This window comes from Saccopteryx bilineata, chromosome 5 (assembly GCF_036850765.1).
Source record: "Saccopteryx bilineata isolate mSacBil1 chromosome 5, mSacBil1_pri_phased_curated, whole genome shotgun sequence".
NCBI classification, from domain to species: domain Eukaryota; kingdom Metazoa; phylum Chordata; class Mammalia; order Chiroptera; family Emballonuridae; genus Saccopteryx; species Saccopteryx bilineata.
The window spans coordinates 251,381,041-251,398,472 of NC_089494.1; the positions used below are offsets into that span (position 1 = coordinate 251,381,041).

General features: G+C 49.2%; 1 protein-coding gene across 1 annotated transcript in view; it reads right to left on the reverse strand.

The window, feature by feature from the left end:
* The window catches only part of LOC136337734 (beta-glucosidase A-like), a gene marked incomplete at its 5' end in the record, with an annotated part of 129,793 nt that extends 113,746 nt beyond the window's left edge, over nt 1-16,047 (reverse strand). Inside the window, 1 exon segment of the mRNA XM_066279432.1 lies at nt 15,969-16,047. Coding sequence (XP_066135529.1) covers nt 15,969-16,047 — 79 coding nt within the window.
* Nucleotides 16,048-17,432: the final 1,385 nt, after the last annotated feature.

The window sequence follows — 17,432 nt, forward strand, 5'->3', positions numbered from 1 at the left end:
GATGATGATGGCGGCCCTGAATACCTTTCAGCGCCACCCGTGAAGCCAACTGAGAGATGGCAAACCTGGCGCGGGGAATCTGCGTGTTGAGGATAAGAGGGAGGTGAGAAATGATGGAAAGTGCAGCCGGGTTAGGGCAGCCGGGTGAGGGCAGCAGGGTGAGGGCAGCCAGGTTGGGGCAGACGGGTGAGGGCAGCCAGGTTAGGGCAGCCAGGTTAGGACAGCCGGGTGAGGGCAGCCGGGTGAGGGCAGACGGGTTAGGGCAGCCGGGTGAGGGCAGCCGGGTGAGGGCAGCCGGGTGAGGGCAGCCGGGTTAGGGCAGCCGGGTGAGGGCAGCCGGGTGAGGGCAGCCGGGTGAGGCAGCCGGGTGAGGGCAGCCGGGTGAGGGCAGCCGGGTGAGGGCAGACGGGTTAGGGCAGCCGGGTTAGGGCAGCCGGGTGAGGGCAGACGGGTGAGGCAGCCGGGTGAGGGCAGCCGGGTGAGGGCAGCCGGGTGAAGGCAGCCGGATTGGGGCAGACGGGTGAGGACAGCCGGGTGAGGGCAGACGGGTGAGGGCAGCCGGCTGAGGGCAGCCGGGTGAGGGCAGACGGGTGAGGGCAGCCGGCTGAGGGCAGCCGGGTTAGGGCAGCCGGGTTGGGGCAGCCGGGTGAGGGCAGCCGGGTGAGGGCAGCCGGGTGGGGGCAGCCGGGTTGGGGCAGCCGGGTGAGGGCAGCCGGGTGACGGCAGCCGGGTGAGGGCAGCCGGGTGACGGCAGCCGGGTGAGGGGCAGCCGGGTGAGGGCAGCCGGGTGAGGGCAGCCGGGTGAGGGCAGCCGGGTTGGGGGCAGCCGGGTTGGGGCAGCCGGGTGAGGGCAGCCGGGTGAGGGGCAGCCGGGTTAGGGCAGCCGGGTTAGGGGCAGCCGGGTTGGGGCAGCCGGGTGAGGGCAGCCGGGTGAGGGGCAGCCGGGTTAGGGCAGCCGGGTGAGGGCAGCCAGGTGAGGGCAGCCGGGTTGGGGCAGACGGGTGGGGGCAGACGGGTTGGGGCAGACGGGTGAGGGCAGCCGGGTGAGGGCAGCCAGGTGAGGGCAGCCGGGTTGGGGCAGACGGGTGGGGGCAGACGGGTTGGGGCATCCGGGTGAGGGCAGCCGGGTTAGGGGCAGCCGGGTTGGGGCAGCCGGGTGAGGGCAGCCGGGTGAGGGCAGCCGGGTTAGGGGCAGCCGGGTTGGGGCAGCCGGGTGAGGGCAGCCGGGTTAGGGCAGACGGGTTAGGGCAGCCGGGTTAGAGCAGATGGGTTAGGGCAGCTGGGTTAGGGCAGACGGGTTAGGGCAGCCGGGTTAGAGCAGCCGGCCTCAGAAGCAGGTGCCTAGACCACCATTGCTCCTGGCCATAGTAGCCTTTCTTCACTCTGGCTTTCCTCTCCACTGTCTGAAGATCTCACTTTCTCTTGGTCTGGTGTCTGGAATTGCATGTTACCCGTCCTCTTCTAAAGTGTGAGAGTGGAGAATTCACATGTCACATCCAGAGGCTGGGCGTGTCAGCGGTGACCAGGAGAATGAGAACTGGAAGATGAGGGGGCATTTGTTTGTGAGCTGTGAGCGGTGCCTCCCGCTGTATGAAGCACTTCCATACATCGACTCCAGGTAGCTGCTTCGTGCCTGTACCCCTCCAGCCGGAAACACAGCCGAGTCATCTTCACAAAGGGTTAAAGGTCATGAGAGTTTTTTTTGAAATGTTATGCAAGACTCACCTCTGTTAAACAATGATTAACCACATTTTCTCCCCTTCCTCTTCATCTAACAAATACATTTCGACAGGTTTTACCATGTTCTTTACAACCCACCCCAAACGCACACTTTTCCTCCTGCTTATACCACTTGTTTCCTGCGTGTTGTTGGGCTTTTCTCCAACAGGCGCAAGGCAGGCACCACGCAGTCAACTCTTATACAACAAACGTTACATTAAACTCATCTTTACAACCGTAAACAAGGAACCCACCAGAGTGGCGGCAGAAAGGATTTGAACGAGGACTGGAAGAAGGAAGAGCCACGGGTCTGGGGAACTAGGCAACCGAGTCTGCAGAGTGGGCAGGACGCTCCGTCCCGCCTCCTTCGGCCATCACTACCGCCAAGACCCTGTCTTCCTTCTCTTCCAAACAGCGGAGGCCAGCTATCTCCCTCTCTGAGCCGGGGTGCGGGGGGGAGTACCCAGGGGCGTGGGGAAGTGGGAGTATTCTAGCTTTCACACAGGGCTCTCCAGAGGGGTCTGACAACAAAGGGACTTATCCAGACCATGGTGTTTGGAAAATCAGTGGGGACAGGAACGTCCCCAAACTACGGCCCGCGGGCCGCATGCGGCCCCCTGAGGCCATTTATCTGGCCCCCGCCGCACTTCCGGAAGGGGCACCTCTTTCATTGGTGGTCAGTGAGAGGAGCATAGTTCCCATTGAAATACTGGTCAGTTTGTTTATTTAAATTTACTTGTTCTTTATTTTAAATATTGTATTTGTTCCCATTTTGTTTTTCTATTGGGTTGGGGAATAAGTTCGTAGCGTTTTTATATTTTCTTTTATTTTACAACAATTTGTTTGCTGTTTGGCAAAGGGTAAGTATTCATTCAATAAAACTCTTTCTGCTCTACAAAACTATGTTAATTGTATTTTTGAGTTATTTAATTTTTTATTAGTTTTCAGGCTTAGAAATGGAATACCCAGGAGGCAAAAATCAACATTTTCGACACCTGCTCTTCTTTGCTTTTCATCAAGGTCAAAAAGCTGCCGAAGCAGCCCGGGACATTTGCGACGTGTATGGAGAAGGTGTCATAGGCGAGTCTACAGCATGGAAATGGTTTGCAAAGTTCAAAAATGGCAACTTTGACGTCGATGACACGTGCCACAGTGGAAGGCCTTCTGAATTCGATGAAGAACTGGGAAATGCTCTAAAAGAATGCCACGGTCAACAAGGAGCTCTACATTGCCCAGCTACACCGCGTGAATGAGGCTATTCGACTGAAAAGACCTGATCGACATGGTCAAACCATACTCCTTCACGACAACGCCAGGCCCCATGTTGCACAAGTCGTCAAAGCCGCACTCCAAGAGCTCGAATGGGAGGTCCTTCAGCATCCGCCGTATTCTCCGGACCTTGCACCGACCGATTACCATCTTTTCCACTCCCTGTCAAACCATGTGAAGGGCGTTACCTTCGATAACAAAGAGGTCCTTAAAAACTGGCTCAACAACTTCTTTGACACCAGACCAGGCGATTTTTGGCAGAACAGCATCAACAAATTGGTCGAGAGGTGGGAAGAGGTTGTAAACAGCAACGGCGAATATATAATTGATTAACTTTGATATAATTATTGTTTTTTGTTTAAATAAAAGTCTTCGGTAAAAACGCTACGAACTTATTCCCCAACCCAACTTTAAAATAAGATATGTGCAGTGTGCAAAGGGATTTGTTCACAGTTTTTTTTATAGTCTGGCCCTCCAACAGTCTGAGGGACAGTGAACTGGCCCCCTGTGTAAAAAGTTTGGGGACCCCTGTAGTAATGTTTTATAACAAATCAGCCCAACATCAGATTTCTCTTTTTAACAAATAAAATGCATGGTCTGTCCTCAGTTCTGCAGAGTGCCAGGGACCCCCAAAGGCTCTGTAGACTTTCAGAGGCCAAGGCAGCCCAGAAGTTCAGAGACACTCAGAAATCAAAGGGTGACCGCAGCTTTTAAATCCCAGGCCACGGTGGTTTAACAAAACCCCATGACGAGGTTCTGCACGTGCGCTCTGGGCCGCGGTGGGGGGGGGGGGGCATTTTCACTGCAATGCCCCCAGCAGCTGCTGGGAGAAGGGGCCAGGAGGGAGCACTGCTCATTTGCAGCCCAAGGTCCAAATGAACATTCTGACTATAGAGAACAGACAGGTAGCTCGCCTGTAAGTACAGAACAGGAGAGAAATCTGTCCAGGGAAAGGAACAACCATGACACTAAGAGTAATAATAGTAATAATCGTCCTAATATTAATACTAACAGTATTGTTGCTGTTATTTCCTGGGCACTTGCGCTCCTGTTACATTTGCTAACACTGGTTTAATCTCTAGAACAAACCTGCAAAGTGAGTCTGACCATTTCCCTAATTTTCCAAATAAGGAAACTGAGACAAGCTATTTGCCCAAAGTTGCTCAGCTAGTAAGTGCATGAACTGGGATTTAGACTCGGCCCCAAAGGGTCAGTAAGAGTCGGAAAGCAAGCAAACACATCGAAGTCACTGTGTGGGCTCACGAACAGAGCAGGCGCGTTGCTCTGTGCCCCACCCTGAAAGCTGTGGACAGAGTCAACAGCACAAGAGCAGGCTGGAGACCTTCAAGTCAGGCTGCAGCTGGCCAGCGCAAAAGAACATGGGAAAAGCAACTCGGGAAGACAGAGAGGTGCTGTGACACTGAGACCTTGTGAGGACAGGACCTCAGAAGGGAGTGGCAAGGTTATCCCGAGGGTCTGAGTGAGCTGGACCTAGAAACAGGTACCTGAACCCCACCGCCTTGTCACATATAACTGACTGGGTGTTCCTGCCAAGTTCACTGGAACCTTCCACAGTGAGTCATTCTCAGGAATCCTTTTGTGATCCCACTAACTATACATACCGGGCAGTGAGCGCTTACTAAGCCCCAGGCACCTAATACACATCATCTCTCTTAAACCTCTCAGTGACGGTAAAGGCCTCTACTGTAGTTATCTCCACTTTACAGATAAGGAGGCAGGAGAAATCGAGTCACAGGCCCAAAGTTACACAGAGCTGGTAAAAACGAGAGATAGTGAAGGCTCCTCAGGAAACTAAGACGAGAGGCACTGTCTGAGCCAGCAACCTCTCCTCTTGGTACCTACCCAGAGGATCTGAAAACATTTACTCACAAAGACATAGGCACGCCTACGTTCCCTGCAGCATTGTTCCGCGGAGACAGCTGCGCGTCCTCGGACAGAGGCCTGGATAAAGAAGATGTGGTCCGTCTCTTCAATGGAACATGACTCAGCCAGCAGAAAAATGACATACCGGCGTTTCCAGCAACATGGTGGACCGTGAGAACAGCACACAAAGCAAAGTAAGTGGACAAAGAAGGTTAAGGGCCATGTGATTTCACTCACCTGTGGCATGTGAAACCGAAACTCGTGGACACAGACAGCAAACAGTAAGGTGGTGACCAGAGGGAAGGGGGTGCTGAAGGGTACAGGGGCCCAAATACATGGCGACAGAAGATTTGCCTTTTGGTAGTAGATGCACAACGGACTGTACAGATGACGTATCACAGAACCGTACGTTTGAAACCTACATAATTTCATTAACCAACGTCATCCCACTGAATTTAAGAAAAAGCAGAGATAGACCCCAAGTCCTGGGAGTCTGGCTCGGAGCCCATTGTCACAGTCACCATGCTAGGCTGCTTCTAGAACCTGATTCTACACTTCATTCCCGCTCTCTCCCCGCCTCTCTGTCACACCGTCTCTGATCCGTCTGACCTCTCTCCTAACGAGGAAGCTGGCTGTTGGTCAAATGAGTTTGTAAATATGATATATGTGTTTGCTCGCTTGTGGTTTGTGTTGGGTATGGGGGACGGACTGTGGGCAGGCAGGGTTGTTGTAGCCTAGGGTTTAGTTTTAAGACTGGGCTTTTCCCCACACCCTTGACTGATTGTATGATCTGAGTGGTGCACTCTCATGAGGAATCCAATTATGCCTTGGATGAGTGACTTTGTATCAGAGACTTCCTTGTTTGTATATTGGATTAGGGGTTTTTGGTTTTCTGCACTATAAAGTGGGACAGACCAGGAGCTGGCTCACACAGTTCCTGCTATCACAATTGCAGGGTCTTCCCTGATCCCTTGCCCTTCATGGGAAAAGCTGGTTTCCTGTTTTTCCCTTGTCTTCTTTTGTGGTTTGCCTGTCTTGGTGAGACACCAATAAATAGGATGGCCCACCATCCTCCGACTCCACCATTTCTTTATCGTCTGCCGGAATCCAATGGGAACCTGCATGTGAATGGCCACGATGGCGGTTCCTGGCCTTACACTGGCCAAGGCGGTCTCTCTCGGTTTTATTCGTAGAGGTCCAGCCTATTTAGTTACCCAATGTCTTCCAGCCAATAGAAAATATTCTTATTTTTTTAGGGGGGGGGGGTCAAGAAACCATTGGTCAATGCCAAAAGCAGCTGGCCCAGTGCAAACTGACATTGGAGATAAGTTCGGCCAGACTGAAAACCCAGCTGCAGGGGACTTCAGCCCTCGCCACGCTGCCCTGAGCCTCAGGGAAGGAGCACGGAACGAATGTGAGCTCTTCAGTGTGAGAAGGGACACGGTTTCCTTCATTACAGTTACACACTGCAGTCCTTTTCTTTCTGCCTCTGTTGGGCAGATAAAATATATTATGCTCACTTTGTTAAAGATGACGTTGCCCACGTGAGGCCATCGCCCAGGTGATATTAATGTGTGTTGAGAATCCTTGTAGTCTGGGGCTTGGTTTTGGGATTAAGCCTTTCCCACCTTTTTTGATGTAGGGCGGTACAATCCTATCATGCCTCAGAAAGTGACTTTGTATTAGAGACTTCCCTATTTTTATATTGGATTAAGAGTTTGGATTTCTACACTATAAAATGGGGATGGAGCGAGAGCTTGGGCTCTTGGTTTCTGAGATTATCATTAGAAGAGAGAGCAGAGGAGAGCAGAGAAAGGCCACGTGGTGGAGGCCAGAAGAAGCAGCCAAGATGGTGGAGTGCTGAGTGAGATGCCTGTTTGTGCAGAGTTTGTGCAAGGAGAAGGAAGGAGATGGGGAACAGGTGAATAAGTCTGGTGAGCTAGAAACTTTTGATTCTAGGAAACTCGGATAAGTCAGTGGCTTTGTGAGCACTGAATGTGACTGGGTTTTGGAGCCTAGTGTGTATTTTTACTTGCCCGCCGGGTGCAAGCTAGAATTAAAGACTATGGCCCATCAGTTATTGGCTCCGCTGTTTCTTTACCGACTGTCCAAATCCAATGCGAACCTGCATGGGCCGGGCTGCTGTGTTGGTGGCCCTGGCCGTGCCTTCTGGCTTTACAGCCTCCTTGCCCCTGCCCTCTACCCAAGACACACAGAACCCAGCAGAAGTAACTCATCCCAGCACTGGCAAAGTGGAAGGGCCAGCTCCTACCCTCCACTTGATGAGCTGCAGTAGCTGCCCCCCACCCAAACCCCGCAGGGAGAGCCATGGTCCCAGGAAGACACCTGGTCCTCAGGACGCTCAGCCAGCAGGAGCTTGGAACCCTGTTGGCTGTCAGAGCAGCCCAGCACTTACGCAAACAGTAAGTACAATCTGACCCCAAACAAGGGTCACAGACTGCAATTGTGCATGCAAATGCGCAAGGGACTTTTTGACCCAGCTATCTCACTATTAGGAATATACCCTAAGAATGCCAAATCACTGATTCAAAAGAAGAGATGCACCCCATGTTAAATGCAGCATTGTTTACAATAGCCATGATCTGGAAATAGGCCAAGTGTCCGTCAGTGGACGACTGGATTAAAAAGCTGTGGTACATACGCACAATGGAATACTACACAACCATAAAAAAGAAGGAAATCTTATCTTTTGCGATGGCATAGATGGACCTGGAGATTATTATGCTAAGTGAAATAAGCCAAGCAGAGGAAGAAAAACATCATATGATCTCACTTATATGTGAAATCTAGTGAACAAAGTGAACTGAGGAATGGAATAGAGGCAGAGGTGGGGTCACAGGGAGCAGAGGGACAGCTGTCAGAGGGAAGGGGGATGAGGGGATGAGATCAGAGAAGGGATTAGTGAAACTATATATACATAACACAGAGATACAGACAACAGGACAGCAAAGCCCAGGGGGAAGGGGGAGGGGTGCTATTGGGGACAAAGGGGTGGGGGTGAGGGGGTTGTATTGAGTAGGACACTTGAATTCATGTTAACACAATAAATTACAATGAATAAAAAATAAAAACTTAAAAAAAGAAAAGATCCCACTTGACTGGCCACCACCTGGATAAGATGCAAGTCGCTGTGTACCAGGCGAGCATTGGGGCGTTTCTCTCCACGCACTCCCCGATTCTGACCAGAATGACTGGCATGGGTGCTGACGGAGACCTGCTTTGGCAGGCCACCCATTCATCTGACCTTCTGCCTTTTATTTGCTTTTTTTTTTTTTTTTTTTTTGGTATTTTTCTGAAGCTGGAAACGGGGAGAGACAGTCAGACAGACTCCCGCATGCGCCCGACCGGGATCCACCCAGCACGCCCACCAGGGGCAACGCTCTGCCCCTCCGGGGTGTCGCTCTGCCGCGACCAGAGCCACTCTAGCGCCTGAGGCAGAGGCCGAGGAGCCATCCCCAGCGCCCGGGCCATCTTTGCTCCAATGGAGCCTTGGCTGCGGGAGGGGAGGAGAGAGACAGAGAGGAAGGAGGGGAGGGGGGTGGAGAAGCAAATGGGCGCTTCTCCTATGTGCCCTGGCCGGGAATTGAACCCGGGTCCCCCGCATGCCAGGCCGACGCTCTACCGCTGAGCCAACCGGCCAGAGCCTGACCTTCTGCCTTTTAATGGAACACATGGACATTGGTTTTTAAAGCCACAAAATCCGACTGGAGCTTTCCCTTTGACAATTCCTCCCAATTCCTAATCCTCACTCCTTAGAGGTAACTATTTTCACCTTTATCTTCTATTACAGTAGTTCCCTCCTCACCCCATTTGAGGGAGTTATGTCCCAAGACCCCCAGTGGATGCCTTAAAACCACAGATAATGGCAAGACCTATAGATACGATGTTTTTTTTTTTCCTGTACGCAATACCGATGATAAAACTTAACTTATAAATTAGGCACAGTAAGAGACTAACAACAAGAACTAATAATAAAACAGAACAGTTATAACAATATGCTGTAATAAAAGTTATGTGAGTGTACTCTTTCTCTCTGTCTCAAAATAGCTTATTGTACCATACTCACCTTTCTCTTGTGACGGTGTGAGATGATACAAAGTCTGGGCGACGAGATGGAATGAGGTGAACGAAGCAGGCATCCTGACATAGGATTAAGCTACTCTTGCCTTTGGGGCCACTTTTGCCTAAAGTAAGGGTTCCCTGAACACAACAAGCCTTGTGATACCACGACAGTCAGTCTGATGGCCTATTAATGAACGGAGGGTGTCTGCAGCGTGGAGACCTTGGACAAAGGGATGAATCGGGTCTTGGGCACAAAAGAGCCAACATCACAAGATTTCTTCATGCTACCCAGACAGGTGTGCAGAAAGTTAGGCATTGTTTATTTCTGGCATTTTTCACATAATATTTTCAGACCGCAGTTGACCGCGGGTGCCTGAAACCCTCAGAAAGTGGAACTGCAGATAAGGAGAGCATGTTGTATTCACTAGTGGTTTGAGTAACAGGCTGACACTGGTGCTTCTTAATGTCTTTACAGATTTTACATGATTATTGACTTCTGGATATAGAAGTAGAAAATCCTAGTCAACACTCTCTCCCCTTCATCCACTGAACAAGATAAGATTACCTTTTCTGTTTAAGTAAATATTTTCTATTTACATTACTATGCCTATATATGGTTCAAAATTGAGCCATGTGTATCATGCTTATATGTAACTTTTTATTTTACTCTGGGGTTAATCAATCAACCATCTTGTGCTTACATTTAATTTTTCCTATACCTATCACCAATTCATCCCGAACACTTTGAGGGAATCTAGATCTCCGAGTTGCACAAACGCCTCTGTTTTCCGGCTCTGCTCTGCACCGTTTGTTTTTAGGTGGCCACCGAGACACCGAAAACACTGCTTTTGGCCACTGTCCCTGTCTCCTGGGCTTTCTTCTGCTTGGCTTCTCCTCCCTTTCCAGGGAAGCAAATCCTTGAGCAGCTTCCTGGTTAATCGGGGCACAACAGGCACACGGTCAGAAACCTTGCCCTTCAAAAACCATCTTTATTCTAATATCACACTTCATGTGTAGTTTGTGCATCATGGGATTTCATTTCTTTTTTTTCTTTTATTCAGAAATTAAATGGGCTGACATTGGTCTATAAAAATACATTGGTTACAGGATTTAATGATGGAAATAAATACTTTTCACTCAGAATTTTTAAAATGTGGGTTCCTGGCTTTCTGGGTTCCGATCCAGCTAGTGAGAAGAAGGGTGACCGTAGAAGTCTTGATCTTTCACAGGGGACCTGTTTTGTGCTCTACCCCACCCTCCCTGATCCCCAAGCTCCTATTTCCGGAATGTCACAGTCCTGTGCCCTGATGTGGGACTGCTCCCCACCTGGTGTGTCTTCCACAGCAACACAGAATGTTGACAGCAGGGGAAACAGGGCCAGGGGCCCCTGGGAACTCACGGGACGCACTACCTTGGCAATTTTTCTGCATCTCTAAAACTGACCCACAATTAAAAGTTCTTTTTTTTTTTTTTAAATGCCCATGGAGAGCAGAGTTAGGCAAAATCAAAGTGAGGAAAGTTCCTTTTTCAATTCTAGTCTTAGTGATAAAAGAACACTAAGTCTTCCTATACTGTAACCACAGGAACACGAGGTTGGGATGAGGGATAACGAGGTTGAAATCCCACCCTCTCCGGGTCCTCTAACATCAAAAGGAAAGATGTCAGTATAAAAGGAAACAAAGAAGGATATTTAAATATACCTGTTGGGTGATATAAGCATCAAAAATACAGGGGATACTACTACACTGAGTCCCTACAGTCATTCAGTACTGAAGCAATCATAACTTGCATGGAAAAAAATATATATATATCATATATTAAATTATTTTCATGATGGACCACTAGATGGCAGTATTGCAACTTTTTTTAGGTTTACGAGTTGATGTATGGAGTGTTAATTAAAATTTTGTTATCCCACCAGTGGCCACCTACCCCCCCACCCCCCCACCCCCTGCCACCCTGACCTGAGCTAACTGCTACCACTCTTCCACTGATTTTCTTCAGAAAGAACACTGCCTTCTCTGTGTTCCACATTTCCTGAAGTTATTTGACCACAAATGGCAGAATGATTCCATTTTTCTCAAGTCTGATGGGATTCTCTAGCATAGGAGTCTCAAGAGTCTGGTGTAAGGACATCTTTATACTCCTAAAAAGAACCGAGGCCCTTAGAGAGCTTTTTAAAATGTGGGTAATTATATTGATCGATATTTACTCTATTCAAAATGAAAACTGAGATTTAAAAATGATAGTGACAGAGGTCTTCTTTTCAAATAGCATTAACAGCATGGGAACACAACACAATTTATGAAAAACAATTATTTATACTCCAAAACAGAAAAAAAAAACATGTAGTGGGAAGAGAGTTTTACATTTTGCAAATCCCTCTTCTGCTTGACTTAAGAGCAGACAGCTGTACGTCCATACGTGCTTCTTACAGGATATGTTGCCCTGGAAACCCCTCTGCATACTCATAGAACAAGAGGTGAGAGAGGAGAAGGCAAAGCACGTCTTAGTGTCATTACAAAAAGAGTTTTGGCCTTGTGGGTACCCGTAAAGGTCTTGAGAGCCCTAGGGGAACCATGGCTGTCCCGGCACCCTCTCCGGGGTCTCCCCCGGCAACCCACAATCCCTCAGTATCCGCTCACCTTTCAGAGGTGTCATCCCGCTAACACTCCCCACGTGAAAGCCCTACGGTTGTAGATGTGCATTTGTAGCCACTCGCTTGGGTGAGAAAAATGTTATTTTTATTTCTGCATGTTCTTGATACAGAAAGAATTCTGATATCATGGTGCTATCTCTCCTGGCTGGCTCGTAATTTAATTTGTCATCATTTCAGTCCCTTCCATCCCATTTTAGGGCCATACAAGAAAATGCAGGTTTTACAGAGGCTACCCCTAAGAAAAGATACCTGATGTCCCCATTCTCGCATCTCTCAACACCAAGACGTCCACTCTCCAGTCTGCATGCATGCCATGGTCCCTTTAAGTCCACTGACTCTCTGGTTCTGAGGCACAGGGATCCTCTAGGGATGGAACGCTGAGGTTCCCAAACCACCCTGCAATCGCCTTGAGAGCCGCCCCTTCCTAGAGGAGGTGCTGCCTCAGAACGGCACACCAAACACTGCCACTCACGACCGCCCCCAACTGCTGTCCACTGTCCAAGCTGCAGGGAAATAAAAGTGACTTGTGTTACGGTTTTGGCTACTGGTGTGTGTGCTCTTTCTAGAAGTCCTAGAAGTTCTAGCACCCAGGAGTGCCAAGAGACCATAAATTTAGTATCCTCGGGTACAAAATGTCTCTTGCAGAAAGTTTTCTTTGTTAACTGCAAAAGAAGTTATTCTATAAGGACTCAGCCCCATTGGTTGTGACTTTGACCCCTCCCCCATTTGAAATGGCGAAGATTCAAAAACCCTGGTATGCAAATACGCCTGGGTACCTGCGTCAGATGCCTTTTTTCTGTTTGCAGCAAAGACAGCCAAGAACCACGTCCTATTTCCTTTTCCATCTGGGCACACAATTAGACCATGTTTGTCAGCCCTCGCTGTTAGATGTGGCCGTGTGACTGAACCCTGGCCAGTTGAATGTGGGCATAAGGAATGCACACCCCTTCCAGGCTGGGTGGCTGGAGTCCGCCCACACAGCCAGTGGTGTTCCACTCCTGTGTCATCAGTCCCCTCTCACCCACCGACGGGAGGCAGAGGCACCACAGAAAGACCCAAGACCCAGTACTGACCTCACAAGCAACCCACTCAGACTAGGGTGTGAATGTTTACCCTGCTATACCACCGAGACAAAGAGTTCCTGAAAAAGATACTGTCTCTGTAGTGACTGAGTTTTCTTTAAAAAAAAAAAAAAGCCAGGGAAGAAGTGTCACAACATCCAACAGCTTTTCTCTAGCGGGGAGCCTCTCTGGTGAGACCGTGTCGCCGGGGGTGGGGGGCAGTATAAGGGAGAGTGAAGGAGAGCCAGGTGGACCGAGGCGCAACCGAGGGCAAGTCCACCCAGGGCTGGTTGAGCAACGGATGATTCATCTTGACTTGCTTCGTTTGCCAACGAGATCTAGTTAAATCCTGACCGTGGAGGCACCCTTTCGGAAGTGCTTTCCAAACAGGGCCCTTGACTCCTGAGAGTCATCAAGCTGTTTTTACTATTTCAATAATTCTAATTGCAATTATCAAGTCACTTCCTATCAGCTCTCCCAGGCTATCTCAAACATCCATTTTATTGCTTTAGACAGAATTATACAAACTCATTGTGCTAATACCAGCTTCTCGTGCATGGAAAGGCAGACGTGAATTAGTTATAACAATGCCCTCGGTTTCTTAGTGGACAGAATTTGTCAAAACATGAAGTCCTTATAGTGAGCCAGTTATAAAAGAAATCTTTAACTGTGAAAATTGGGCACACTGCGGAGTGTGTGTGTGTGTGTGTGCGTGCGTGCGCGCATGCGTGTGAGCGTGTGCATGTCCTAGGGGTTGCCAGGGGGTTGGGGTATTTATTAATCTGCCCACTCAGGACACAGCCAACTCTCAGGGTTCCCTTGATAACTGCATCTGACCTCCTTTCAGTGTCGGCCTTTCTCTGATGCAGTGTCTGGCTTCTGCAGGAGCTGATGCACCCGGTCCAATCATCCACCGGCCCTGCGGAGTAATGCTAGGCTATCTTCACATCTCACCTTATTATTTACAGGGACTGGATTAGACGTGGGCTTGAGGCCCAGTCAAACCGCGTGACAGGAGGAATTGTACACTGGGCTTCTGAGAAAGCAGCTCTCGCCCTCTTCTCTAGAAGCTATCTAAAAAGACACCGCCTTCCGGCCACCCAGGAATAGGGAAGTTTGGGGCAGCCATCTCATAAACACAAAGGGGACACAGAAGAAAGACAGAAGGAACCAAATCTTTGAGGACCAATACATGTCTTTAATGGTTTAGGCCTATTTGGGTTGCTTTTCCTGTTACCTGCAACCCAAAGAATCATATAAGTTATACACATATATTTGGGATATATGTATGCATCTATATCTTTATCTATAGCTATATTTATATACATGCACACATCTGAGTGTATATGTTAGATATATGTATATATTTATTCATACCTCTGGTTTGAAGTAGATGTATAAAAATGACTGCAGACATAGACACATCAAAGCAGACGTGTGTTATATACATACATGATTGACATGCATGTCTACCCATCATGAACCAACCCCCTTCAAATAAAGGAACTTCAGTGGTTATTTTTCTAGCTGACTTGAATGCAGCCCAGAAATAAAGATATATGCGAGATAATTAACGACAGGCTCAAGTGGGATTCAGTTACATTATTTCCATTAAGCTATTGAAGGCCACCCACCCCGTAATAGGAACCACAAAAGCAATATAAAACAACGCCAGTGAGTCACTCAGTATTTCAAAAAGCCACACTGCTAACACAAGGGTTTACTAGTGAGTCATTTTCCAAACAAACCCTCAAATGCTCTGCCCTTCCAAGGGTTGGCAGGCTGGCACTAACTACGGCATAGGAGGCATCACAAAACCCACCCCACGCCGCTCGGAGCTCTAAGAATAAAAGGCAGGGCGTGGCGGCAGAGCCCTGGCTTCAGGTTCCCGTAGGAACGCGTTTCAGGACACGCCCCATCCCGCCGCTGTGCTGCGACTGCGTCTGTCCACCCCCTTTAGCCACTCAGGGCGTCCTCAACAACGCCGCTGGAACCCCGCTGTATTTCCATGGAACATTTGGAGAGGCGTCAAACTGAGCTGGAACTGGGCTGCAGCAAGTGAGGCACGTCGGTGCCCAGAATCCAAGGAGGAGGCGCTCTGTCTCAGCCCTGGCCCCTGGTGTTAATTACCAGAAAGAGCACACTCAAGTTCAAAGGCCTGGCTACGTCCGCCCCGCACACTAGTTTTACATCTGAACCGTCCCTGCCAAGGCACACCGGCCGTGCGCCTCGGGACTAGACTGGAGCTAATCCACCTAAGTCCCATGAGTGTTTGCACATTGGAGAGTATCTTTGATTGTTAATCTCACTTCAGAGGCTGGGTTTGCAACTTCAAAAGCAGTTTCTCCCCACAATGAATAAAGCAAGACGTTGGAGGCCCACAGTCTGGGAAGAAAGAATGAAGGAGTGGAATGGAGCCAAATAAAATATCAAACCACAGTGAACCGTTTCAGCAATCATAACATTGCTGTGGATGAACTAGGTTGGAAGAACAGCACAGCATGTGACGGTCCGGGAGAAGCACCCCGACCTTTCTCTTATAGGTCCTCAATCGGAGACCACTACATCGCCCGGACACCCCTCGGAACACTTGTCTGTCTCCCACTTCCTGCCACGTGCGGCCGCCTCCAAGAACTGTTGACTCTAAAGCCTAAACACGTCTCACACCTGTCAGTTTACCTTCATCCCTGGGGCCTCTTCTCTGTGCAAAGGCCAGAGAACCCTCTCAAGCCTGGAAAGTTCCAAATGGATTCCCAGCTTCCAGGTTCTCCTCCTACCCCGCCAATCTGGTAGATTCTACTGCAGCCTGATCTGTCTTTCTAAGACACAGATTGCTCGAGGTGGGGTCCCCTGCTCCTCAAGGTCAAACTTCTTGATCCGTGCAAAGCCCACAGGACCTGGGTCCTGTCTCCTTCCGTCCATATTCACACCAACGTTCCTCTCCTGAGCTCCTCCAACTTCCTTCAGCCTGTCAGATCGAGCAGACCCCACGCTCTCTTTCAACAGATTCTTGACCAGTGATGCTTCCTCTGCCTAGAACTCTCTCTCCCTTTCTCCGGGTTATCTTCCTTATCGTCCCTTGGACAGCTTAAGGTGACTCGTTTAAGGACACACTCCCCAGGACAGGCCGAGTCTCCCTCGTGCGTGCTCCCACTGTACCTGTGTATCCCGTACGGTAACACTCATGGCGTTTCTCTTAGAAATGGGTTTAGTTATCTGACTTCCTCATTAATTTATAACTTTTCTGAGAGGAGGACTGCCTTAACCCATCAAGCTAATCATGAATGGCTTACCCGTCCTGTGGTGGCGCAGTGGGTAAAGCGTCGACCTGCAATGCTGAGGCTGCCAGTTTGAAACCCCAGGCTTGTCCGGTCAAGGCACCTATGGGAGCTGTTGCTTCCTGCTCCTCCAGCCCCCCTTCTCTCTCTCTCCTCTTTTCTCTAAAAATGAATAATTAAAATCTTTAAAAAAATTAAACATGATAGCCTTCACCTATTCGTGTACTAAATGAACACCGAGCCATTTCTGTGAGCCAGGCACCATGCTCAGCAGCTCAACCTGAGGGAAAAGGTGGTCGAGCAATCCGACCAAGCCAGTCCCTGAACCATCAGGGTGGGCATCGTCTTCCAATCTGCTACTTCAAGTCCCCCATCTCCGCTTTAAAGCGTCCCTTTCACACCAAGTCACGCAGGTGAAAATCGAAGAGTAAGTAGAGTTACCTACAGTTTTCCTAACATCTCACTGACACTCCTTCCCCCCAATAGCTCACAGATTCAGAGGAGAAAAAGGAGGAGGAGAGGGAGGGAGAGAGAGTGTACCAGAAACTAAGGGAAGCTCTGTCCCACGGTGCCTAGGAGAGGTGGAGAGGAACCCTCCGGGAACACTGGCTGAAGCGGATTGCAGATTTAATTCAGGGAGCTAGGATTAAGGATGCTCATATCTGCAGGTTGTCTGTGAAGCCCTTTGGCCTTAGGGTAGCTGACATAAAAACCCATCTGCCCTCCTTGCCGAGCCGACAGCATGGGCTCAGCCCGTGCACCACGCCAAGGGTCCCGTCCTCCCTGCCTCCGGAAGGCGGCACTGCCGTGCAGTCACATTCCTGTGACTTGGGAACCTCGTGACACCTGAGCGTGGCATGAGCCCTCAACTTACATTCCTGTCCGTACCATTTAGAGCTAAAGCACACTCTGCTCATGTTAGTGATGATAAAGGACTTACATTCTCATTTCATGTGTGAGTTTTATGTACTTGCACTATGATTCATGATTTCTTGCACTGTAATCTTTATATATAATAATCAGAGTGCGTTACGGAATGAGCAATATATTAATATAATTCATGAGGTTCAAGTGAGGCCATTAAATATGATAAGACAGTTCGAGTCAGTGGGAAGGGGCTTCTGCAGAATGAGAATGTTCCCTGAAAATCCTTTCTATAACATCCACTTCAGCCTGACCAGGCGGTGGCGCAATGGATAGAGCAGGGGTCCCCAACCTTTTTACACAGGGGGCCAGTTCACTGTCCCCTCAGACCATTGGAGGACTGGACTATAAAAAAAACTATGAACAAATCGCTATGCACACTGCCCATATTTTATTTTAAAGTAAAAAAAAAACAAAACCGGAACAAATACAATATTTAAAATAAAGAACAAGTAAATTTAAATCAACAAACTGACCAGTATTTCAATGGGAACTATGGGCCTGCTTTTGGCTAATGAGATGGTCAATGTCCGGTTCCATATTTGTCACTGCTAG